At 37.5% G+C, this 27,846-nt stretch overlaps 2 protein-coding genes across 2 annotated transcripts in view; both read right to left on the reverse strand.

Annotated features, from left to right (window-relative positions):
• Positions 1–25,217, reverse strand: part of LOC100889196 (nose resistant to fluoxetine protein 6) — a 33,337-nt gene extending 8,120 nt beyond the window's left edge. Inside the window, exons 1-10 of the mRNA XM_030975633.1 lie at positions 25,123–25,217; positions 19,796–20,009; positions 19,012–19,178; positions 13,926–14,013; positions 11,534–11,639; positions 9,920–10,146; positions 9,107–9,283; positions 2,382–2,475; positions 1,448–1,540; positions 452–620 (exon numbers count right to left, since the gene is read on the reverse strand). Of these exons, the coding sequence (XP_030831493.1) occupies positions 452–620; positions 1,448–1,540; positions 2,382–2,475; positions 9,107–9,283; positions 9,920–10,146; positions 11,534–11,639; positions 13,926–14,013; positions 19,012–19,178; positions 19,796–20,009; positions 25,123–25,140 (1,353 nt within the window). The 5' untranslated portion in view covers positions 25,141–25,217. The remainder of the gene's footprint in view (positions 1–451; positions 621–1,447; positions 1,541–2,381; positions 2,476–9,106; positions 9,284–9,919; positions 10,147–11,533; positions 11,640–13,925; positions 14,014–19,011; positions 19,179–19,795; positions 20,010–25,122) is intronic.
• A 2,296-nt stretch (positions 25,218–27,513) lies between these two features.
• Positions 27,514–27,846, reverse strand: LOC105441262. Its single transcript, XM_011672209.1, has one exon. It carries the CDS (start codon positions 27,844–27,846, stop codon positions 27,514–27,516), a length of 333 nt encoding a protein of 110 aa, XP_011670511.1.

The raw sequence follows: 27,846 nt of genomic DNA on the forward strand, positions 1-27,846 counted from the left end.
GGCCCTGGACATGTATGTACTAACAAGCGTCATCTAAATTGTAAGAATGTGAATAACATAAGCCGTTGCTAGGTAGGACAAACATTATGGCTTGCCTTACATAACAACATATAATAGATGCAAATTTACATTAGCTGTTGCTAGACCACTAAGCCAACACAACCAGTCCTTTAAAACAAAATTCCTGCATCGAAAAGTCATTTGAAGTCAAGCACATGAATCACTCGACTCTAAATTTTCAATCCTATTTGGTTTCACTGCCAGAACGGAACGATAGGTACATACAATCTAATGGTAACTCTTTCTGAGCGAGCACATTTTTGGGACAATTTTTATAAATGAACTGTCAAGTGAATGTTTTTTTTAATCATAATTCAATCACAATGATCACCAATCAAATTCATAGATGCCAAGGGTTAATACAAAATAATAAAGATGGATGGCTGTATACCTCATGCATGAAGCTCTGTGGATAGAAGTTGTTGATGTAAAGGATGTTGGTCCACCAATACTTGATGCAGCTGTCGGTGTTCTGGAACGACCTCCAGAGGGGGCCGTCACCCACCCATGGCTTGATGTACATCCAGATGAGCGTCGTGATCAGAATGGCCGGTGTCAGACTGTTTAATTGTGGAGAAAATCGAGACAAGAATCATGATTTGATTAGCGAAATTTAGTGGCCCCCAAAATGCAAAATCCTGTACTGGTCAATACTGAACACTTACAGCATACTTAACTTCAACACTGCACTGCACACTACACCAAAACCCAATATCGAAACTCTAAAGCTACCCCCAAAATTGAAGTGTGACCTATTTTTTGTAATCTTCGATAAAAACGAGAGCCTGGGGCAATTATTGCTGGAGCATCACCTACTTAGATTTTCCACATAGAAACTGACTATTAACGTTTTCGTATTCACTGCTGAAGAGAATTGAGTTTGGACTTAGCCCGAATCGATAGCTAATCACTTGTTCCGCGCCAAAAATCATGTTACCCTTTGTATTTCCAATAACGAGAATGCATCACATCTGCTCTGCGCATTTGATTCCGTCGTTGCGCATAAAGCATGCCTAAATATCCCAGACTTGACTGATTTTGTCCCGCTACTTTGACTGAAAACTTCAAGCAAGTCTATGAAGAGATATTTCCATTAACATTGAGTACCGGTAGTGCAGATAGCGTTCATATTATGAAGAATCCACTTCTTGTCCAATATACCAATTCAATTGCAGTCTCAAAGCGGATCGAGAAGTCAGCATTTGGTGCGGAAAGAGAGATGCTGATAGCATTAGAATTAGCTTTAGGGTCCGGACCGGCCAGACTTCATCCGGATTTTCTCCTCTCCTTCCCCAAATATGAAGAAGGTTTAAGATACGTCTTTATCAAATAGATCTGTAACATACAGACACTACCATAGTTCACTGTCTCCATTCACGAGACTTACCGCCAGTATCTATGGAAATAGAACCACGCCCACGGGATCTTCCCGCTCGTCTTGGCCATCTTCTTCAACGTGATATAGGTCAGCAGAAGACCACTGTGGAGGTCAAAGGTCAAGAGTAAATTCATTTAAAGTGACTATATGTTGAAATTGGAAATGTGACAAACCATACCTCTATGGAAAGCTAGGAACATTTGGAAGATGGATCAATAACATGCGAGACCGTCATTTAACTCAGAAAATAGTTGGAGCTATGTGAAACACCCCTCCCATAATATACGTATCAAGCTATGAAGCGCTAAGAATATCAGAAATACTTTGATGACATCATGCAGTGTGTGAACATAAACGTGAATGCACCGGTATACTGCATAAAACCTGCATGTTTACAGAAAACATCCAATAACAGAGGAAGCATCTATTGTCTGGAGCTTGCATCTAGCTATGTACAGTAAATTAGTATATTGTATAACCTTTGACATCATATGACCTTTGCATGACCTTTACATTTACATCTCATATACATCAGTTAATCATACTACAATTTGATATCTTTTTGTGGCACTACCATTTGCTACACAACCAAACTAGTGCATTTCAGGTTGTGAACAGGGGGGTGTTTCACAAAGATCCTAAGTTGAACTTATCTCTATTAAGATGGACTTAACAATTATGGAAAGCCGTAAGCATCTTTGAAAATATATTGTAAAAGTTATTTAAAAGGCAAAAATGTTGATACAAATCATTCATATTTTCTATTTTCATGGGAGATTTCATGTTCTTGATGTGGAATTTATGAAAGGTCTAAAATGCTTCAATTTTTGCTTTTGAATATATTTAATTATAACGCTACAACTGGCTCTCCATAATTTTAAAGTCCAACTTTGAGTTAATTTTGACGTAGAATCTTTGTGAAACACCCCCCAGTTTCTATTACCTCATAAAGAAGAAGCTGTCCACGGAGAAAAAGGCATTTCCTACAACTTGGAAACCAAATGTTTGATACCAGCCAACTGCAGTGGGAAGGTTGCCTGTAGGAATAGAACAATGAAAAGAAAACAAAATCAAAATAAAGCGTTAAAGTGTACCAATCATCAAAAATTATTTAGTTTTGTATGTTAGTAGTTCCATGTATGGTGGCCCTGAAGGGACATCGCGAATAGACTAAATCGTGAAAAATATGCGATAAAATTCACGATATCGTCAATTTTATCGCATATTTTTCACGAAGAAATTCACGAAATTGACGATATCGTGAACTTTATCGTGAACTTTTCACGATGAAATTGACGATATCGTGAATTTTATCGTGAAAAGTTCACGATATAAAGTTCACGATATCGTCAATTTTATCGTGTACTCTATCGTGTACTCTATCGTGTACTCTCCTGACGGGCGCTTCGTAAACAAAACCAGCCCTAGCTGGGGGAGACAGAGAGAAGGAAAAAAGGGAAAGGGAAAGAGAAGATAAAAGGAAAGAAAGAATACTAAGAAGAAAAGAGGGAAACGGGGGGGGGGGGGGGGGGGGGCGAAGGGCTCTTGCCTCCTCCTCACTCCCCCCCCCCCGCCAAAAAATAAATAAGGAGAGAGAGAAGGGAAAGGGAAAGGGAAAGAAAATATAAAAGGAAAGAAAGAAGAGGAAGAAGGAAAGAGGGAAACGGGGGAAGGGCGAAAGGCTCTTACCTCCCCCCCCCCCCGCCAAAAAAATAAATAAGAGAGAGAGAGAGAGAAGGGAAAGGGAAAGAAAGAAGAGGAATAAGAGGGAAACAGGGGAAGGGCGGAGGGCTCTTGCCTCCCCCCCCCCGCCAAAAATAAATAAGAGAGAGAAGGGAAAGGGAAAGAAAATATAAAAGGAAAGAAAGAAGAGGAATAAGAAGGAAAGAGGGAAACGGGGGAAGGGCGAAGGGCTCTTGCCCCCTCCCTCCCCACCCCCCGCCAAAAAAATAAATAAGAGATAGAGAGAGAAGGGAAAGGGAAAGGGAAAGAGAAGATAAAAGGAAAGAAAGAAGAGGAAGAAGAAGAAGAAAAGAGGGAAACGGGGGCGAAGGGCTCTTGCATCCCCCCGCCCAAAAAATAAATAAGAGAGAGAGAGAGAGAAGGGAAAGGGAAAGAGAATAAAAAAGGAAAGGAAGAAGAATAAGAAGAAAAGAGGGGCTCTTGCCTCCTTCCCCCCCCCTCCCGCGCCAACAAATAAAAATAAATAAGAGAGAGAGAGATAGAGAGAAGGGAAAGGGAAAGGGAAAGAAAATATAAAAGGAAAGAAAGAAGAAGAAGACGGAAAGAGGGAAACGGGGGAAGGGCGAAAGGCTCTTACCTCCCACTCCCCCCTCCCGCCATAAAGGGAAAGAGAAGGGAGAGGGAAAGAAAATATAAAAGGAAAGAAAGAAGAGGATTAAAGAATAAGAAAAGAGGGAAACAGGGGCGAAGGGCTCTTGCCTCCTTTCTTTTCTTTCCTTTCCTTTCTTTCCTATTCTCCCTCTTTTTCGTTTTTCTCTTTCTTTCTTCTCTTTCCCTTTTCTTCTCTCTCTCTCTCTTATTTATTTTTTGGCGGGGGGTGGGGGGACGAGGCAAAAGCCCTTTGCCCCCGTTTTCCTCTTTTCTTCTTCTTCCTCTTCTTTCTTTCCTTTTATCTTCTCTTTCCCTTTCACTTTCCCTTCTCTCTCTCTCTCTCTGATTTATTTTTTGGCGGGGGGAGGGGGGGGGGCAAGAGTCCTTCGCCCTTCCCCTGTTTTCCTCTTTTCTTCTTCTTCCTCTTCTTTCTTTCCTTTTATCTTCTCTTTCCCTTTCCCTTTCCCTTCTCTCTCTCTCTCTGATTTATTTTTTGGCGGGGAGGGGGGGGGGGGGGAGTGAGGAGGAGGCAAGAGCCCTTCGCCCCCCCCCCCCCGTTTCCCTCTTTTCTTATTATTCTTTCTTTCCTTTTATCTTCTCTTTCCCTTTCCCTTTTTTCCTTCTCTCTGTCACCCCCAGCTAGGGCTGGTTTTGTTTACGAAGCGCCCGTCAGGAGAGTACACGATAGAGTACACGATGAGAGTACACGATAAAATTGACGATATCGTGAACTTTATATCGTGAACTTTTCACGATAAAATTCACGATATCGTCAATTTTATCGTGAAAAGTTCACGATAAAGTTCACGATATCGTCAATTTCGTGAATTTCTTCGTGAAAAATATGCGATAAAATTGACGATATCGTGAATTTTATCGCATATTTTTCACGATTTAGTCTATTCGCGATGTCCCTTCAGGGCCACCATATCCATGCAATAAATATTATAGTTAATAATAATAATACTAATTTGTCTTGTTTACCCAGGGTAGCCTCATCAGTATTCATACTCCCTGGACTTCATATACTACTTTTGTAAAGGCATTTTTCAAGTTTAAATACTTTCTCAATCAACACAAAAGCGACTTGTGAGCAGACTACTTGACGCACCAATACTCTCTGGCATAAAATGGTGCCCGCACAGAATCTAGGTCCCACTTAGCTTCCATGTGTGCGGTTTTTTGTTATTCTCTATTTTCTGAATCATACTCTTTATCTGTTAGCCCATAGAAAGCCAGGTGAAGTTTACTAAGGTATATTTTATATATTTTAGTTGTAAAACAATTATTTCTTAGGTGTTGGATATCCTTTAAAGCTCATTATCACCTCCATGTACATGCTGATTCTGTCTTTCTGTATTAAAGACATGATTCAATTATCCCTTCTTGTGATCCAAAAATTAAAAGTAAAAACTTTTCAAATGATCATTGAATGTTTCTCTCTGAAGTCCCCATAATCACACACTTCTTCATCAGTTGTTTTTAAAGCCACACTGTCCTACTTGTAGCTTCTTCCTCCCTCTATATAGAAAACAATGCCTAATCGGTGACCATAGGTCCCTCATGATCCTCTTTTTCTTATGTTAATTGAGAGCTGAGTTGATGAGATAACCACCTGTCCAGTGACCTTGCAGGTTGGCTCAGTCAGTAGAGCGTCCGCCTCACAACCGGGAGGTCATGGGTTCGAACCCCGGCCGCGTCATACCAAAAGACGTTAAAAGATGGGAGTTGCTTCTACCTTGTGTGGCATTCAACTTTATCTTTAAGTTGTTAAATAGGTCAGAGTCTATACATGTGATAGGCTTTTCATCGTGATAATCTATTTGTAGATTGCATAATTTTGCACTTTGTATTTCAAGCACAGAAACCAAAACAAACTTGAGTATCAATTTGTCACTCATTTGAATAAAGGTACATGTAAAATGTAATTGAATCCCGATACCGGTAGTTTGATCATAAACTTCTATAGTTCTGTAAAGAAGGTTCTCAATATTTTCTACACATGTCCATATCAAAGTTAATGTAATCAAGGTTGCAAGGTGTATGTCGAAAGTCAGTCGAGCAGTTTTTTGGGAATAATTGCAGTAAACACCTATAATATTGATTTTAAAATGTTGGCTGAATTTCAAGATATGAAGAAAATAACAACAACCTCCAAATCTAAACATGAAGGTGAAAATATATTCATAAACATGAACTTGAACATACCCGGTAAGCAAACATGTAGGGTAAATGTTACAATGACAATGATAGGATTCCAAAGTAGCTCTTGATTATAATAACCTAATGCAGGATCTGTCCTTTTAAGTATAATCAGGTGATCATCTATCTTGGGTGGTATCGGAGTGGACTGGCCTCAAGGCTCATATCCAACATATAAAATGATAAGCCACGATACAATCTATCTATAACTTTCTACTGACAATGAAAGCGGTTTAAACTGTCCATTAATCTTTCTGGAAATCAATTTAAAAACGATAGAAAGTTTTAATCTAGATTACATTATCTTACAAGGAAGGAAGATTAGTATGTCTCTTTTGCCTTTCTTGTGCTTTTGTCCAATGCCAACTTATACAAGTATAATGTGCCATTTGTTCATCCCATTCTCTTTAATTCAGATGATATTATGATCAAGCTTCGACCTGGATTTTTTCATAAATGTGATAATGCAAGGACTTCCTCTTTCAGTGTTTGGTTCAAATGTGCTTTATATACCACTTAAACATTGGAAAAGTGTTCTTTTGATGGTAGATTATTCTTTACAGAATTCTCTCTCTCTCTCTCTCTCTCTCTCTCTCCCTTTTTCCTCCTCTAGTCTCTAGTCTGCACTGTGCCCTTCAACTTTGTCTCAGGGCAGAGTACAGTTTTGAGATAACCTTGGGCAATAGATGAGATTTATTGTATTATACAGTGTTCAATAAGTCCGTTCCGCCCCCCTACAGAAAAGCATTTTATTGTGTTTGAAACTCAATTTGCACCATGCATTTCAGGTTATTTTGTTAATTTTCTCATTTTTAAGCATTATTAGAGATATCACTTCTCAATTTATTAACAAGGGAAATGCTCTCGGCGGTCTCGCCTGCATAACGCAATTCATTATGATAAACCAGAACGTCAATGACGTAGCGCTCATCCGCATCTTGCAACAACAAAAATCGTAAATTTTATGTGGTACACTTTTGAACTGGTCAAAAAATAAAAATTTGATGCCCTGGAAGGGACATAATTTCATTTCATTTGCATATAGTACCATAAATAATCAATGGAGCAAAATCTCACAATTCTGTGTAGAAGTGTAGTGTTCCAAATTTAGCTCTACCAAATAAGGCAAACCAAATCAAAATCAGGCAAGAAATGAGGGAAAAGAAGCAATTTTTGTTATTTTTGGAATAAATTTGCATAAATTACCATAATTAATTAATGGAGAACAATTTCAAAATTCTGTGTAGAAGTTTAGTGTACCAAAGTTAGCTCTGCGATATAAAGCAAAACCAAATCAAAATTGGTCGAGAAATGAAGGAGAAGAAGCCTTTTTTGTGATTTCGAATAAATTTGCATAAATTAGCATAGATAATGAATTTCACGATTCTGTGTACAAATTTTAAATCCCCCTCCTAGCCCTATCATATGAAACAATCAGAATCAAAATCGGTTGAAAAATGACGAAGAAGAAGCATTTTGAAAATCTTGATGTTGATGCCACAACAAAGTCTAAGTTTGTTGACCTTAAATGACCTTTGACCTTAACTTAGTGACCTGAAATTCTACTCACAAGATTGGGGAGACTTGATAACTCTATAGTCCAAGTTTCGTTGACTAAGAACTTATACTTTTAAACTTATATCAAAAATTCAAAAACTTAAGCTTAGGTTAAGTTTTCGATGATGATGCTACAACATAGTCCAAGTCTGTTGACCTTAAATGACCTTTGACCTTGAATTTGTGATCTGAAATTCTACTCACATGATTTGGGATACTTGATTACCCTATAGTCAAAGTTTCATTGACTAAGAACTTATACTTTAAAATTATATCAAAAATTCAAAAACTTAACCTCAGGTTAAGTTTTAGATGTTAACGCCGCCGCCGTCGCCGTCACCGGAAAAGCGGCGCCTATGTCTCGCTTTTTGCTACGCAGGCGAGACAAAAATGTATCTCTCCTTGGTGGTCGGTCACCTTTGAAACACGCTTGGTCCAGTTATCACCCACTAATGATGCAAGGAGGTCCTTATTCATGTCTAGGCTTTTCTATGCTCGTCGGATCCCCTCTTTAAGTTCAGTTATTGTTTTGCAGTATTGAGTTTCAATATTTTTTTTTTCATAATAGACCATAATTTCTCTATGGGGTTCATTTCTGTCAAATTTTCTGGCCAGTTCTCTTTCCTTCTCCAAGCTACTGTTGGTCTTGCTGGGTGCCATCTTTAAATGTTTGAGGTTTACAGACCTTTAAATTCCTCCTTTTTTAATTTTTGACCTCGTATCTCAGCCCAGCAAAAGGTGTGGTCAATTTCTGCAGGCTTGATGCATTAATATACATCCAGTACATGAACATTTGGTTGGTGACAGACTGCACTATTACTAAAGTAGTCATATGAGCAGTTGAGTTGGCAGATAGGGGCTGAACAAACTGTTTGAACACAGTATATTACCAACGCTCCTTCTCTCCCCTTTCCTTTTCTTCTCTGCAAGTCACACTCTTCTTTATTTTTATTCTTGTATCTAAGTTGAGAGCTGCAGGCACGTCAAGCTACTTTGCTTATTTCTGTAGCCCTCCTGCATCTAATGTATGTTAATTATGCATTCAATATATTTGTTTAATTTCGTTTATTATCTGTATAAAATTATATACACTTAAAATATTGTATCAAACCATATTATGTTCATGAAAATGTATGATGAAAAAAAGAAGAAAAAAAAAGATGCAGAAACCAATAAATCAAATCAAATCAAATCAAATAGTTTGAGCCGTAAGTCGTATAATAGTAGCTGTGCTTTATAAATTGATCTTATTATCATCATCATTTGACCTCTACTTGACCCATGCACTGAACTATGACCCCCATTTGACCCCGAAAGGAGGCACGACCCAACATGACCCATATGCATTCTCATTCAGCTTGAGCCCTACTTCACCCAAGCACTGAACTATGACCCCCATTTGACCCCGACAGGAGGCACGACCCAACATGACCCACATGCATTCTCGTTCAGCTTGAGCCCTACTTCACCCAAGCACTGAACTATGACCCCATTTGACCCCGAAAGGAGGCACGACCCAACATGACCCACATGCATTCTCGTTCAGCTTGACCCCTACTTGACCCATACACTGACCTATGATCCCCATTTGACTGGGGAAGAAGAAGGTGTGACCTAAGATGACCCAAGCCATACTGATCACACGTAATCCATTCAGACAGCCGATGGTGCGGTCCGCCCCGGGGTTGGTGTTGAGGAGTTTGGCCAGGTTACGGTTGAGAGCAAAGCTAAGCAGGAACTGTTCCCAGATGGCTGTATCAGAGAGAGAGAGAGAAAAAAAGTGATAAAGAGAGAGATAGAAATAGAGAGAGTGAGAGAGAGATAGAGAAAGTGAGAAAGAAAGAGATAGAGAGAGAGAGGGGGAGAGAGAAAAAGAGAGAGTGGGAGGGAGGGAGAGAGAGAAGGAGGGAGTGATAGGGGAGGGGAAGAAAGAGATAGAGGAGAGAGTGGGGGAAAGAATTGGAGGGAGATGTGGAAGGGGGCAGGGGGGTCGAGAGAGAGAGAGAGAAGGAAAAAAAGAAAGAAAGAAGTTCCATGATCTGAGTTTCAAATAAATTTCACATGCTGTCCCAAGGCCATACATGTAGTTGGCGGCTTTGCATCTCAATCTTCTTTGACCATCAATTCTTGGTCGGACTTTGTAGCAAAGAAGCAAAGTCCTCTCTACTTCTACCTCACTCTGCATGATTTCTTTATAGCATTTAAATTACGAATCATCAAAGGACAAGTCCAAAGTATTTAGTATTTATTTAGTAGTCCAAAAATGAAAGCCAGACTTCATCTTAATATAAAAGACACAAAACCTGCATCAAAATTTCAATTAGACAAAACAACATATGAGCGTCCCCTAATGTTCCATCCACACATTTTCAAGATAAAATACATTACCATGTTTTGGTGGCTCTTGTACAAGTATGAGAGGTGTATCATCGTCTTTTGTCTCTGCGGTATCATCGTTTATGGGGGCCTCGCCCGCTCTACCATTCTGGGCGGAGTTGTTCGTACTGGTGTTAGTGTACACGACCATCTTTGAGGAATTCTTCCTGTGATACCGGAGGTAACAGTCATAGGCCGCGCCTAGCAACATCAGCAGGAAGATGGCGCTGAAGAGAGTACTGGGTTTATGGAAAAGATAAAAAGAAAATGAAATGATATTGACATCTAATTGATTGTACATCTTAGGTAACCAATTTTTTTTTTAAAGTGCGAAGAAAGGCCCAGTTGATTACATTTGGGTGATTGGACATTCACAACAGCCACATTTGCTCTGGGATATACTTAGTCAAAGAAACACAAGTACTTTTGTTTTAATGGGTTGTCATTGAATTATCTTGTGAATAAGTTTGCTGCCAGGTTTAGGGTCAGGATTACGCATAGAGTTGGATCAGGAATCATCGTCAAAAGGGTAGTGCTACTATGAGGATATTCTTCCACACATGAATAGAATTAATGAGAAGGTTCACCTCGTTCAGAAGTACCCTTCTCTTTAAGAGTATGCATACTAATGACAGGGATTGTCATCATTATCAAAATAAGATACCAGGGCAGATATTCAATTCAGTACCCACTACTTATAGTAAGAAATATGAGTATTTTATTAAGTTTTCGACTTAGATAAAAGACTTAACCAACTTTGCTATTCATTTGAAGCATTTGGCTAAGTATTTTACTCTAAAATTTAAGACCTAGCAGACTTAAGCCAATTGTCATGGAGGCCTTGATGGGCCCACATATGGTTTTTATATTAGTGCGCTTTTAATGTGATGCATTAATTGCGCATTATTTCTGATTGATAATGTGAAGTCATAATAATTATCAGTTAGTATTTTACCTTAAAGTCGGCTTACTAAAGTCAAATGCTAAGATGTGATTTGAAATTGGGTTAAAGCTTATCTTCCGTAGTTTATAGGAGGGATTAGGCTGCCCTGCAAGGTCACTGGACAGGTGGTTATATCATTAACTCAGCTCTCAGTTAACTTAAGAAAAAGAGGATCATGGGGGACCAATGGTCACCGATTAGTCATCGTTTGTTATATAGAGGGCGCAAGTAGCTGCAAGTAGTGCAGTGGGCCTTTAAGACATATTACTTAGCTAAGTAAAATACTGACTTAATCCATGTACTGAATTGAATATGGCCCAAGTTATGATACATGTACATGCTATGACGTGTCTAGGGGACATGTCACCGGACTATAGATCACATGGTTCGCTGCTGGGGTCCCACCGCAGCACTAATGTCCTTTGGCTAGATATTAATCTACATTTGGTGTAGTAAACGGGTATCTGGTAGAAATTTATTCCTTGAATGCTTTGAGCACCTTAGGGCAGCTGGGCTAAAGCCTGGTACTAGTAACTGTTTTGTTTAATTGCTGAGCATTTTGATGGTCTCTTTCTCTCTCTTTCTTTCTCTCTCTCTTTCTCTCTCTCACTACTTTTAATGTCCAATACAATGTACCTGTACACATTGAGATATCATGGTGAAAAAACAGTGGCAAAACTTACATGGTGCCCACAAAACCGGCGCTGTAAGGAATATGATCTTCATAAGCACAGCTGACAAAAGACTTATCATTAGCTGGCTCTATGTACTTGGTCAAGTTCAGCATTTCTGTCAGATAAGAGGAGAAAAGAGCAAAATGAATTTTTCACAATTGGAATAGGACATGAAGATTAGGGGGGGGGTGGAAAGGGCAGGATATGTATAAGCTTTCTGGACTGAGAAACCAGTCTCAAATGAAGAAAAAACAAGACCTCCAGATGACACTATGAAATTATGAAATGAGTGTGCATACATGTAGATGTGATACAAGGAGCACAATCATGTAATAGAGTGGTGAAGTGTGACGTCATCAAAATATATTTTTACAATTTCTCAATTTTTTTCTTCATTTTCCAAAAGAGCATCAAAAATAATGTCCAAATGTCGAAAACCAATTCAATATGTTAAGTATTGGCTGAGATATGACCATCTGAAGAAATAGATTTCCAAAAGGAACTCAGTGTTATTTTTCTCTGATTCATAACATTAGGAACCAGAGCAATATAACACTGAGTTCCTATAGGAAATCTATTTCTTCAGATGTCACAATTTCGGACTCTATGTAGACTAGACAAGATGTTTGCCAAAAATTTGACGGACATATAGAACAAAGGAAGGCAGCAATTAAAAAATATTGTATACAATAAAAACAATTTTTTTTTAAAATGAGCCACTGTATATGATTTTAAAGAGACCTCTCAAAATAACATTTCTGTCAATCAGTTCTAATGCATAAAATCTCTGAACAATATGACTTCAATAACACCCTGAAAGGTCTTATTTTCTTATTTTCATTGACAGCCCGTCTTCAAAATATAATTTTATAAGGAAAGGCATTAGATATGGCAATATGGCCATATACATGTCATATGAGAGTTCATTATTCCACCTAAGTATAATTATTATCATGCAAATAAAGCGTGGATGGCTCGGCATTAACTCCTGGGACTTTGAAGTTTGAGCCATTGATGCATGTCTACAGACTGAGCAAACAAGTACTACACAGGCACAAGGCCATGACTGTACAATTAATGTATTTACTTTAAAAGTTTATGTACACAATATACTGTACATATCCAAGTCTAGAACAAAATTCAGTACCACACATGACTACAAAGATCAATATATTTCATGTCCAGTATTGCAAAATAACATGTCCTTGAAAACTATTTATTTAATTATCTATTTTATTCTTATAAAGACACAAATATTAGTTTTTTAGTAGTTTAAAATGCTGTAAAAAAACCATTTGTTTCACAATTTAAAAAAAAAATCTACTTCCTTTCTTTTAAAATTGTTTTGACTATTATTATTTTCCTCCGTATTGGAACAAATTCACTCACACATCAAACTGCACAGATTTCAAGAAAGATATAATCAATCAAACTTGAGTTTCCAAACTATTTCTGAGGGTTTTATTTGACCAACTATTGCTACAAGATAATGAGAGGGAAACTAAAAGTAGTTTCTCATTTCTCTAAGAATTTGCAACTTCAAAGAAAACAAGATCTTAAGAAAAGTAATACCAAGTGAAAGAAAAAACAAATTGTAGAAACTGATAAGAGTATTGTCCAGGTTTATCTTCGTCCATTATTGTAGCCAATTGACTACATAGTTTCAGTTTGATAGCTATAATTAGTATACATGATCAAGTGTCTTTCACAATACACAGGTTTCAAGTGCGTGATGTACATGTATATAAACATAGAAAATGTTAAATTCACGATTGCACATACCGGTAGATGTTTGTATCTGTACTAATCTGGTACAAGTACTACTTACACATGTACATGTATTATGTTAAAGCCCCCACTGCACTAGCTTGGCCAGGAGGGATTAGACCTCCCTGCATGGTCACTGACAGGTGGCTATCTTATCAAATCAGCTCTCAATGAACATACGAAAAAGAGGATCATGGGGGGCCAAGGGACACCGATTAGGCACTGCTTGCTGTATAGAGGGCGCAAGAAACTATAAGTAGTGCAGTGGGCATTTAATATACACATATTGTATTAAACTGTAGAGAGCCATTTATATATATATATATATATATATATATATATATATACATATATTGAAGAGTGTCATGTTTGTTTTTCTTACACATTATGTTATCTTTTTATGAAGTATGAACCTGGCCTCAACTAACAATAATTATGATGCAGGAGTTAACACTTAAACAACTGGACAGATGATCTTGAACATTGGTTTACATGTATAGACATCTACCCATAAAGATACTCTTAGAAGAATGTAACCACTTTAAAGTGGTTTTGTCTCAATTAAAAATATCCAGAAGAGATTGTCTACTTCATAAAAAGGAATACTTAAAAATAAAGAAAAATGTCCACTTACCTACAAAGACGTATAGGTAATTTTGGATATCTGTCTCGGTACATTCCTTTGGCACACACACACCCCAGGCAAGCAGAACCTCTGGCGACTGAAGAAAGAATAAAAGGGAATTGATGGTTACTGCAGGAAACAGAAATAGATACTTGTTGTCTGTTGGGAGCCAAAAGTGCGTTAATTTTGTGTGAAAAGACTTGAATTAATGCCCTTCTGGCTCCAACCGACGATGCACTAATTTCTTCATTTTTCTTTTTTTAATCATGGTATTACAGCAGGGACGGGCCGCTATGCATAAAAGTATACTAACAAAGTTTAAGGCCCTATTTCCTAAAAGTTGTTATCAATAACAAATGCAAAATTTCCTATGACAAATTTGCTCTCAGCCAATCGGATGCCTCAATTTCAGTAGATGTTAACAGTTATCGTGACTTGTCATTAATATCAAGTTTTATGAAACAGGGCCCAGAATTTTTAAGGTAGGTTCAGTCCACTGATCTGCAGAGGGCCAGAGTGTCCGCCTCTTCCTACTTTGAATATTTTCATAATTCTGTTACAAGACAGAGCAAAATTCATGTCCATATGAAGTCATCTTCTTATTCTGATTACGTGACTGGGTAAATTTGGGACTTCATTGGGATGACAGTAATTTATACAAAATAAAGAGCTTCACAATTTGCACTTCTTCAATCAGTGGACTTCCTTAAAGATGAAGTTGAGTTCTGGTCATGCGATTGCATTGTGAAAGAAACGGTGTGGAACCGACCAGAAAAGGTTGATCATCTAGCATATAAGAATTTGTGTGTATTGCAAGGTTCTGGAATCATCAAAATGCAGGGTTCTTGTTAATTTTTCTGATAGCAGGCTATTTATGATTTACAGGAGGCTACTAAAATTGCAAAAGAAAAATCTCTGTGCGCGTAGCGCACATCACGAGCGCGAAGCGCGAAGTCCCTTGCGGCCGGGGTCCAGGGCCCGCCCAAGGGCCCTGGAAGCTTTAGGGTTTTAGATGCTCTCTGGTGCTATCTTAGCCTTATTTTTGAAGATATGACCACACTGTATGAGCCATAGTTTAATGATAAAGATCATGAATATTTTGGCTGAATAACTTACTTTTCATATGATATACAATATGAAATGAAAATGCTCCATTATTGTTTCTGATCATTTGGACGCAGAGCGAGCTCTGGAGCTGGCCTCTTTAAATTATTGCGAGCGGAGTTCGCTGGCTTGAGCTTGTTTACGAACGTACGTCTTCGGTCTAGTCTCTGTGACAGTGTATGTGTATAGCGTGCCGCACCGGTTGTGCAGCGCTCGTATTCTGTATCGAATCGTGCATCGCCAAATCAATCATAGTTTCACACTCATTATTACAGGGTTCGTACGGGTCAGGGAATTTACAAATGTATTTTCCAGGAGCAAAAAGTCAGGGAAAGTCAGGGAATTCATCCATTTCTTCTGGAAAGTCAGGGAATTTTTTTTTTCAAGATGTTTGTTAAAAGGGCATTTAATTTGTCTTGTGAACAAAGGAAAATACATTTCGTAAAATCTGTGGTTCACAGGACCTTTTTCGTAATAAATTACACGCAATATCTTTCGGACCTACTAGTGTGTCTTTCATACATGTATGCAAGATGTTTGTGTGCGTAAATGACTTGCATTGACAGTTGCGGTGCGTGGTGCCGGTGTGTGTACATGCACGAATGCTGCATGCACGCTGTACGATTACTTTTTGATCGAGCTTGTGCATTGATTTTTATTAAAAATTTGAATGAAGGTGTTTTACCCCGGGGTTCTACCACAGAATATTCATTAAACAATAAATAAAATGTAAATAACTATGCATCATGAGCCACTCGTGTTTTATTAAGAACCCCTTTAAAAATCGTGTTGCTCTTTACTCGAATATCGCAACCCTGAATCGCATTTGATTCCACATTTGGCGTCCATTGTGCGAGCGCGAGCATACAGCCAGCTCACTGATCTCTACGAAAAACTAGCCTAGCCTCGTGGTTGCTGCTTTCCCCAACGTCCGCAGTTAAGGCACACTTTTTTTCCGTCAGCAAAATATCGAAAGTCGGGAGTGCGCCTTATATAGTCCGGAACAGGATATTTGAGTCCTCAAATGCTACTTTTTAGTGGTTTTCAAAAATCTCTGTGTCTCAACATGAATTACATAGTGCAAATAAAGAATAGGATCTACTATTTGAAGTTAAACTACGTTCCTAATTTGAAGGGAAGAGAGTTTTTTGTCTTCAGTTTTTTTTTTCAGTCTCGATTAAATTATGCCCTGTCGCATGGCACTTTGCCGGCCGAAGCTCTCCCGTGTCTTCAGCTCACTTACACAGGGGATAACGAATCACCACGCGAACACTAGCCTGTCCACAATCCTGTTTGGACTCGGGGGGTCAAAAATTCTGTCATCTTTAGTTTTAAAAACAACATTGTTACTGGGTCTAACTTATTTCACAAGCACTACAATTGTGCCTCGTAATAAAATGAAAGTATTTTCGTACACTGTCACTGAAATAGAGCCGATCTGATGTTAACAAAAAGACCAATGTTGGCTTTTTTTTTTGATGGCTTTTTGTTAACCAGATCAGATCGCGTCTTATATCAGTGTTCGAAAAATACTTTCACTTTCATTATACGAGGCAAATTGAGGTGCTTTTGAACTAAGTTAGACCTTAGTCTAGTAACAATGTTGTTTTTAAACTAAAGATGACAGATTTTTTGTTTTCAGATTTGTTTTCAGATTTGTTTTCAGATTTTTTTTTTTTTTTTTTTTGGGGGGGGATCTTCGAAATAGGGGTGCGCCTTATAGTTTAGTGATTTGCTTCCTAGTATTGCGATGATGTTTAGTTGTACGCTTTAAATTAAGACATGTTCATCATTGAAAATGGTCATGGAAATTTACATTAACCTGCTCTGGAAAGTCATAGAATTTTAAAAATGTGTAAGTGTACGAACCCTGTTATTACTACCGGTATTATTTATAATTTAGCCTACATTATTATTTACATTTCAAATAAAAAACTTACCTGTACGTTGCTTCTTACTCTTAATAGTAAAGAAGGAAGACATCGATGTCTGCCGTTTCGATTCCATTTTAATTCGACTGGCGTGCGATCTCGGAGATAAATTCACTCAGCTAGCTCAGCTCGGCTCACAACGCGCGCTTTTCTTGCGTAAGCTAGCTTGCCGGCCTGCGCTTGGCTATGGCGCACTGGGCATATACTAGATAGCTCTGCCCCCGCGTGCGCCGCGCCGCAAGTCCATATTTTAATAGGGTTTTATTTTACGATCGTTTCGGAGACGTTTCATCTCATTTCTTTACGACCGTTTTCACAACCCCGCGCTATGAAAGCGTGTCTTCGTGAAGCTTGTGATAACAGAAATTTGAGATAGCGACTTGACCGAATATGATGTGATTTTTGTATTATTTTTTTTTTTTTTTGGAGAGGCTTACAGCCGGCTACGATTGCCGTTACAGCCGGAAAAAATAGCCGGTTGCCGGCTATTAACAAGAACCCTGAAAATGATAAGAAATGTGGCCAAGTCTTGGTAAAGTTACAAACACTTGCACAGAAAAATGTAAATGGGACTACACGAACATGTGGCGTAAAAAGCCGCCCCCCCCCCCCCCCCCGATTTTAACGATGTTACATGCATATTTAGAATATGAAGGCATTTGAAGAGCCATGCTTTTCAGGGAACATGTCTTAACTGATGTTCTTCCACACTTGCATAATAAGAATGAGTAATGCTCACAAATTATTTTTCACCTCTTCCCAGAACTCAACCTTCTCTTTAATTCAGGTTTACTGTAAGTACTTTCACCTTTCACTTTCATCAATACAACTACAAGCCCAAAGTACATGTATTGGATGTCAGAGAAAAATTTTGATGACAGAAAATCAGTTCCACCTACTGAAAACAAACAAAATGCAAAGTGATTGTTCAACACTACAATTAATTGAAATCCGGGCATTATGTCATGAAACAGTCATAAGTACAAGTTAAACAACATCATATTGAAGTGCATGTTAAATTTTATACAAACGTTTCAACATGTTGTCAGCGAACTTGTATTTTTAATGGTTGTGTGAAACGCTGCCCTGCTGCATAATTTGGGTATACATTACAGTATGTGCAAAAGAATAGCAAAGAGCCACTATTTATGTAGCATTCCCACATAGTGCACTGTACACAGTCTCATTCGAAAGTGAATACCGTATTTGCCGGCGATAAGGCCACACCGCCGCATAAGTCGCACCCCAACTTTGACATTTCAAAGAGGAAAAAAAAAAAAAGGAAAAAAAAAAAACCAACGCACAAAACAAAATGATCGTAATTTTCCCGTAAAACACTATTTTTTTTTACAAACTGATACCAAATTCATCAATATTCTTATAATTTACCGGAAGTTTAGCTCAAAAAGTGATCGCGGGCAGATTTGGAGTCCGATATATACCCCTACCACAATGTACGGTGTAATGCGAAACTGCATGAAATGGAAAACAAAATGGCGACTTCGGATGGAAGCTTCGCGGCAGCTCCGTTAGACTGTCTCTTCCTTTACTTTTGCAATGCATTGGCACGAACTTAGATCAAGATCTATCGGCAAATGTTGGTTTAGCAATTTATTTTCGTATTCATGTCAACAATGCAAGATAAAATTGTCGGTAAGATGTGTTGAAATGTCCTGTACCATAGTAGTAAAGTTATTGTACCGTTAGTAGTCCCATATGTGCCAATTCGTGCTGGTTTTGACTTTCGCCGTAAAGGCAGCCGCAACCCGACTTTTTTATATTTTCTCTTCCAAAAATACTGCGGCCTTTACGCCGGCAAATGCGGTATAATTATTTCCAACAAATTTTCACTTTGTAAATATTTTGCTGTCCCAAGGAACTGATCCACTGGACGATAAACAATTATATAAACAAATGCAGCACATCTGTAAAGGTCCTTTTTTCAATCTGACAGAAATGCCTTTAATAGCATAATTTAAAAATTGAAGTAACAGAATATATTTTGTCTTTAGCTTCTTTCTTTTGTTAGCGGGTGGCAAATTATTCTTTGATCATCTTACCTTAGTTTTGGTTATGGCAGTGAAATTGACATCAAAGAATGTTGCACAGTACTTGTACTGAATGTTATATTCTGGAACTTTGATTGAGCGACATTCATCGTAGTGACCAAGCCAGTGCAGATTGCCTTGTAATATGCCAGCTTGAGGCTTGCCAAATGCATCAAACACTGTCCAGAGAAGAAAAAATAAATTATTAGTAAATGTTGTAAAAGACATTATCTAAATCTACATGAGCCACTCTCCACCAGAGTGATAAATGGATACCAATGGGAAGGAATTCCTCAAATACTGGGAGCCCCGAGATTAATAGCCTAGCTAGAGCCAGGGTAATAATCTTCAACATATCTGACGGGCACCACTTTTTCTAATTTCATATCTCTATCTAATACCCCCCCCCCCCTTTACCGTCACACTTAGTACAGTGTAAAATTATTTACATTGCCAATACTAATAATATTAGTTTTTCTGTAGTTGTATGTGATATATTATATCACTTAGTTATCCTAAGTTGTTTTTACCTTTCTTTTGATATGATGTTATTTGCTCCTGTCGTATCATCTTTAAATTGTTCTTACCCTTGATTAGTATTTAGTACTTTTTAATATGAAATCTGTTTCACATTTTAAAAACATCATTTATCATGCGCTCTATAAATAATTGTTGTTATATTGATATAAGAGCACCTCAAGCTCCTTGCGTGGTGGATACATGCGCTCTAAAACTATCCACTATTATTATAATAGGACAACCGTACAATTCAACCCAAACAAAGAAATACATGTACCATATTCCTTGAGTTGAGTCGACGTCGGTAGAAATAGAATATCAATGGCGTCAACGCATTCCTTTGAGGCATTTCCTGGCACGCCCCCTAGTGTCATCTTTCGTTCAGCCTCAACCACGCCTTGGATGACCTTTGGTGTGATGGCCTCCGTCAGCGCTGCCATGGCAACCAGCAAAATGGCCGCTGCCAAGCACTTGCTCTTCAGCGATTCCATCTGAAATTGTGGGGTAACGCAGGCAGGAAAGGAAAAATGTACACGAGTCTGGTTAGTAAACATTTGAATCCACGTTTTCTTACTCTCAACTTTCAGCGACTGCCAAAAGCATGAAGCATCACAACTTTCGCAAGAGGTCAAGATTTGTTTCTTGGCAACCAGCAAAATGGCTGCTGCCAAGCACTTGCTCTTCAGCAAAAATGTACACGAGTCTGGTTTAATGGTAAACATTTTAATCTTTCTTACACTCAACAATATTGTATCACTTCTTGACTTTCCCAGAAACTGCACAACGTTTGGAAAAGGTAGAGATTTGTTTCATGCCACAAAATATCCAAACAACAATACAAAAGATTAAAATCATATCGGTGAACAACATTCTTAAAATTTTGTTATTCGAGCAAGTTCTTCAACACTATTCATATCATGAAACTTACAGGTTTGACACTTACTATCACACAAAAGAGAAGCTGTAAGGATGAAAAACTGCCAGTACCATCTATGAAATAACCTTGCACAATATATCAACCTCTCAGGAACGTTTGCTTTTTATAGTAAATTAATCAATGAATGAACAATGCTCCTGTGCAAAGTAGAGGCAAGAGTCTACACACAAATACCAGTATACACTGTATATAAATGTACAAAAACGTAAAGTGTGTGGTGAAATGGCATTCAACTTTAGTGAAAAAAAGATTACCTAATGGTTGTTTGTAATTAACCCAATTTCACAATATTATTTTCCACAAATTTATGGTTAATTCTTAACAAAATTGATTTACATCAGCCATTAAGGTACATTGTTGTTCTTGGGTTGATTTTAATTGATAAAACAAAATGCCAGAGAATCCATTCATGTTCTGTGGTAGGAGAGGTTTATAACCACACTTATCAGATGACATGACCACATTACAACTTCAAGTACACTATACTGTATATGCAGTAATTACATTAAAACACTTTTGGAAAGAGAGAGAGAGAGAGAGAGAGAGAGAGAGAACAGGACAAAAGAGGTTTTTCAAGAGCCACCCGTATATGACAAAACATGTTAACGCATCATATTCTCTCCTTTCTAAACAAGAAACTTTTCTAAACATGAGAAGGAGAAAAAACTATCGGAAAGTGCATGAAGTTTCTTGCCTCCCTCCCCCATAAAAACAAAAAACAAACACACACAAGTCTACTGATCGGTCATACCACACACTACCCATTGTAATTACATGTACAGGATCACATGGTGCTGACTATTGTGATGTTGAACAAAAGTTCTAAAGGTTGAGTCTTGATCTATATTTAGCAATGACATCATCAAACCAATGACACCAATGACATCATCAAACATGTGTCCTAGCTTGGTGAACAAGCTAGGACACACCTGGGCCCTTTTTCATAAAACTTTATAATATTAAATGAAAAGGGTACGTATGATGACTACAAGATTTCCTTTTTAAAATAGTCCATTTATGTAATGTTATCCGATTCAATGAACATTCTTTGTTAAGTGCCTCTTACAAATTATTTCATTCACCTGTAATACAAATAATTGTATTATAATTATAAATTATAAATGTGTTGTTACATGTTTCGAAAAATCCATAATGTTTGTCCAACCTAGCAACGATTTATGGATGTAATTCAATTTCTGACTTTGAAATACAATTATTTGTAACATGTGAATGAAATAGTTTATAAAAGGCACTTAACAAAGATTTGTGCATTGAATTGGATTACATTACAAACATGGTCTACAGTAATTGGCAAACTAGTTGCAGACTAGTATGAATTCAACTATATAATCTAGGAGCACTTATTTAAACCAGCAATTAAAGTATGTCCCATTTGCAGGCCAAAAAAATGAAAAAGTTAAATTCCAACTGCGTTTGAAAGATAATACTAATTTAGAACTTCCCTAAAAAAGGTGGGGCTTGAAAATGTCTTCAAGTGGGAAAATAACAACTATTAGTTGTCAAATCGACTTTAGGGCTATAGAGCCCAAAAGTAATAGTCTTGATTTTCAGACATTTGTACCGATTGGTCATACGTTTTATGCTGCGCAAAGATTCAATCAGTTTAATCTTGGCCATCACAAGAAGTGGGTTATTGATGTAGACAAATGCTCATGTACCCTTTACAACTCTTTTCATGTATGTTATTACCAAAGAAGAAAAAAAAGCCAGTCAGGCACTCAATAGTGTCCGACAGTGAAGTCTATCAAGTAAACAGGTTTCCTTGCATAATTTGAATATGAGGACACTGCTAACGTTTAAATTTCACAGATAGGACATACATGACATATTCATAATTCCTGCAAAGTTCTACAGAATTTGAGGTTGGCTGCAAAAGGGACATAGTACATGTACCTTTAATGTCATGACTCATGAGCAGTATGACTTAATGTTGTGGCGTATTATAACAACAGATTTGGGGTGGGATTTTGGTTGTTAGTGGAAAACAATTGTGTATTGTTAAAAGCAATGAGCAAACTCTTTCCATGAATTTCACAACAAGTGATGGGGAAGCACATGTTCATGATAAAACTACGTCATGAGAAATTTTGCAAGTTCATTAGTGGAAGGAAGTTATCACAAAAGGGACCACCATTTACTAGTACCGGTAATGGATTCATAATTGATCAATAAAAAGAGTGCTTTAATAACCTTTGAGTTGACAAAATGTAACTAAGGAAAGCAGGTCATAAATAACAATAATAACTAGTTCCAAAAAAAAATTGCTTCAGAGAGCACTTCTTTTAGGTTTGCCATAAACCCACTGATATTTTACTGCAGTGATTCTTATGTAATTTTTCCTCTCATTTGCCGGAGTTCCATTTCAGTTTTCCTAGAGCTGTTTCGAAGCTTCCAGAGCTACAGTATACCACTCACCACGACCAAGACAAGACCAAGTATCCTCACTATGCAGACATTTACTGTGACTGTGAGTGATACATGTATTTTGTTGTGTACAGTACTGAGTTTAAAGGTAAAGACCAGTTTTGGAAACGCCCCAATTTCAAAAAATGAAATGGAAGCTCTAATTACCAATCATGTGAAAGAATATGTTTTGACTAATACATGATGATACAAAATTTGCCGGGAAACCGCCTACTAATTCATATATTTGGTAAATTTGTTTCTCTCATGGTCTGTGAGAGATATAGGGTAGTCCCATATACATCTTTCTGTGTATAGTGCTTGTAACTTTACGAAGAATGGGCCAAATTTCTTATCATTTTGATGATTCCAGAACCTTGCAGATGCTAGATGCTACATTATTATGTAGATGATCAACCTTTTCTGATCGATTCCACAACGTTTCTTTCACAATGCAATCGCATGACCATAACTGGTCTTTACCTTTAATTCAATTTCTTATATATTAATCTAAAGCCCTTACTTTCTTCTGATTATGCAAGACTGTTACACTGCAAGTTTCTGTGCAATTATTTATTCTGATTTCACTTTCTGTAATCAGAAGTTTCAAGTAGTAATGAAAGCAAGCCTCTTGAAAAGGAAGTCTTTCTGTACCATCATTCTGTACCATAACATGATCTATGTTAAATGTGTTTGTTTGTGTTTTGTATGTTTTCGTATTTGACCTGATTTTACTTTCTGTAACTATTAAGGTGAGAAAGAGAACTTGTCATGCAATTTCTGTGTTGATCGAGTACGCAGTAAAATAGGAAATGTTGTGTTTACGAAGGCCATAAAATTAACAGAGTTACATAATGAATTGACAAAAATTGACAGGGATGGGTATGCCTGTATATGCCTGTACATGGGAATAAACTCCTGTAATCATGGAAGATTTCCATAGACGTATCATGTTCCCCTGCTAAAATTGATCTATATTACAGCTCTAGCCTACATTCTAAAAGAGGGCGATTCTTTGATGGGGGTTAAGTAAAAAAAAAAGTGGCCTAATTTTTTGTGGGTATTATAAAAGAAAATTAAATATTAAATAAAAATGATAAAATAAACGAAAACAAAATTTCTTGTATTGCCTCATTTCACTTTTTTCTATCTCTTATTGTGGACCAAATAATTCAGGTGTTACTGTAATCATATCTGATTGATACACATCTACATTGTGTAAATGTAAATCCAATCACAAGCACACACACTCAACATTTTCTCTTTCAATCTCATTAGCTTATAAAAATAGTCCATTTAAGAGGCTGGTACTCAACAGGAAGAAGAAGAAGATCTCTTCTACGATACACAGGTCTGACAGTACATGTACATGTAAATACAAAATACGAGCACATTTTGACACTTCCTTGTACAAAAAATGTACATGTAAGGTCTAGTAGTTGGACATCTTTAGTAGACCTAGTTTAGAATAAGCTTTAAAAGTCTTGTAGATTTTATTGAGGTGATTATACAAATGTATATTTTCTGATTTCTTAAAATCCTTACAGAGCCAGCAGAATAACTAGATGCAGGTCTACATTGTACAGGATTTTGTCCCTTCAATTCAATTCAATTCAATTCAATTCAGAACTTTATTTCAGACTCAGCTGCACAAGGCAGAGGTCCATAAAACATATGTTACATATAGATAGGGAAAAGAGCCGAGTATGAACATGATGAGTATAACAACAACAAATCATACAAATACTAATATCTTGATTTAATTAAAACAAAAAAAAAAAGTGTTCGAGAGTAGGCCTAATATTTTAATAACAATAGGAATTCATAAACCAACACAACAGTGATGTTAAAGTACTATATAGATCTAGATCACAACAGTAGCAGCATTAATTACTAAATAGCAATGATTTGTGTTGCAAATAACTAATGTCTTCAACTCTTCATGACTTAGGTCTAGGTATATGTTTGTTGCATGTTGTGGACACGGCCCGGTCGGTGCAAAGTTCATTGTGCACGGTGCGAGCTTAGATAAGACTCTTAGGAGGCGTAGGCCACAAGTCCCCGGCCCCGCTGCTCCTGGCGATGGCGTGAGCCGTGCTTGCTGAATATTTACATGTACTGAAGTCTCCGAAAGAGTTGTGTCAACAGCAAACTACCTTCTCTTGCTATGTCATACTCATATTCTCCTTGCGAAGGTAGCAGTTAGTCAAAATCTAGAGTTAAAACCAGTATTTCAAACTTACCTTTCTAAATTTTCCCATTCGGCCAGGTAAATAACGTTGTTGTACAACAATGAATGCTCAACGTCAGGTGATTATGGCCGTAGTTGTTGTTGTTGTTGTTTGGTATTAGTCTAACTACCATCCGTTTTTATTTCATCGCTTGGTGGTCATTTGATTTCCTCTCCATCTGATCATTCGAATACAGTGCACTGGATTTTTCATTAATAACATTAATCAAATCATCAGGGAGATTTTTGAATTGTCATTATTTATAAAAATATTTCTTGTCTTTGGCCCTGTGAAATTAATAGTGCGTCTGCAGAATAGAATAACTAATATTTCTCAATAGCTCTCGACCTATCAGCCCCCCCCCCCTTCTCTCTCTCTCTCTCTCTCTCTCTCTCTCTCTCTCTCTCTCTCTCTCTCCCTTTCTCTCTCCCTTATCTCCCTCTCCCTCCCTCCCCTCCTCTTTCTTTCTATCTCTATTTCCTCTTTTTCTCTCTCACTCACTACTCTCCATCTCCTCAACTTTTCTGACAATTAATATTCAAGTAGGCCGGGTCATAATTGAAAATCGAAAGGCCTATATGTATTTATCATTTTTATTTATAGAGGGGGATTAAAAAATATAGGTCTATCCTTGATCTCCCTTTGCTTTGTTTTGTTTTTTATTCTGACCAATCTACTGATTAGTAAAATATGCATTTATTAACTGTCTTTGGCATTTTAGCCTCCTTCGGCTCTCTAAGAATAACAAGACATGAAAGTCAATAGCAGTGGCGTATACAGGTTCGTACACCTGGGGGGATGACTGGGCTGCCAACGCTAGTGAGGGAGCGAAGCGACCGAGCGGGGGGAGGGTGTGGGAGGGGGGTGTCCCCCCTCCCACGGTAGGGAGCTTTTGCAATTTTGAACTTGAAATCGTGCAATCTGATGCATACTTAATGAGGTAAAATAACACACACAAGCGTGCACACGCACACACACACACTCACACACACACACACACACACACACGCACACACACACACACACACACACAAACACACACGCACGCACACACACACACACACACACACACATACAACGCCTTGAATGGACAGACATACATCGACAAGATCTACACACCGTGGCATACGAATACAGAATGGACTGACACATAGTATTGCATATTGAACCACACTACGTATTTATTTATCTCTGTGAATTTTGCTGTTACACCTCTTCAGAAAAAAAAAAACAATGTCAACTGTGTACACGCAGGTATAGTCTTTGTTGTCTTGATAGGGGTATGTGGTTATGAATGAAAACAGCCTCTGTGGCCATTTGTGAATAGAACACATAAACAACAAACAAATAACGATTAAACTTTGAACAATGTGTCTGTTCATTATAAAGCATAATGAATACGTACATACTATGCTTTTTTTTACCTCAAAGAAACAGGCATAGTATCCATAGATGGATATTGGCTGGCGGCTCATTAACATATACAAATAATAATGCTAATACTAATAGGTTCCTTTTATCTCGCATTTCAAGACAGGGTAAATTCACACTGCGCTTTACATGAAACAAACTTCTTTAAACATTTCAAACTTATGTCTTCATGCATCAATCAACATACTTTAAATGAATACAAAACAAAGTGCATCTTAAATAAAACAAAAATAAATAAATCGTTAACAATACAGAAAAGATGTAGCTAATGCAAGCTTAACAACAAACTAATGTATACCAGTCAGTCCTGATATCAGTATTAGTGTAACAAGAGTCATATAGTGGGAGCATGAAGTTGAACAATTCATGATTATACATAATTATATATGTTTGTTTGAATAATACTTGTCATAAAGATAGTAGTATGGTACTCTCTGTCATGAATTGTTATGTATACTGTTGTATCACATTCATTTTCTATTCTGTTTTAGATTGCGCTGATGCATTTTGCACACAATTTATAATGCCTATAACACTAGTGGGCCAGACCACACATGTATTTCAATAAAAACCGACTTGAGAAAATAACGTGTATATAAATATATAAATAAATAAATAAATAAATGCATATAATGTATATATATATATATATATATATGTATGAATATCATATACCTGTAATATAATCTGATATAAACTAATAAATAAATAAATAAATATAATACATATAATATACGAGAAGGTATTGCTAGTACTAGGTTCGTGCCTGAAAAGTAGTCTCGATGAAAAGAAAAAAGTTGTTGCTTCATTCCCATACCAAAAGTAACAAAACAGCTTGATTAACAGTTGCTAATCAGATAATAGAGACATGCGGTAAGTTGGTAAACTTACTTAAGGAGCATTCATGGCTCAACAAACAAACATATCGGTCTCTTAGTCAGTTTTACTTTTGTAGTCTTGCAAATTTGTGTCTTAGAAACCAAATATCTTGCGCCTCTTTTCGTTCCTGCCCGCAAACTCCTTGACAAGATGCTGTAGGGATATGTTGTCAAGCAGGAGGTGGTGGCTGTTACAGACAGCTACTGCATTGAGCCTCTTCTGGGTCATGGTGCTTCTCAGCCACGTCTTGAGTCTCCTTAGAGCGGAAAAGCTACGCTCGCATTCGCTTGAGGTTACTGGACACACGAGAAGCAACTTCATGAGGGTAGCTACTTGGGGGAAGAGGTTGCGGACTTCTGGTGTCATGGCTTTGTACGCCTCTCTCGCCTCCTGCACACTCTTCGCCTCCGTCGTTTGTCGGTACAT

The sequence above is a fragment of the Strongylocentrotus purpuratus genome, unplaced genomic scaffold, assembly GCF_000002235.5.
Source record: "Strongylocentrotus purpuratus isolate Spur 01 unplaced genomic scaffold, Spur_5.0 spur5_scaffold_8, whole genome shotgun sequence".
In the NCBI taxonomy this organism is placed as follows: domain Eukaryota; kingdom Metazoa; phylum Echinodermata; class Echinoidea; order Camarodonta; family Strongylocentrotidae; genus Strongylocentrotus; species Strongylocentrotus purpuratus.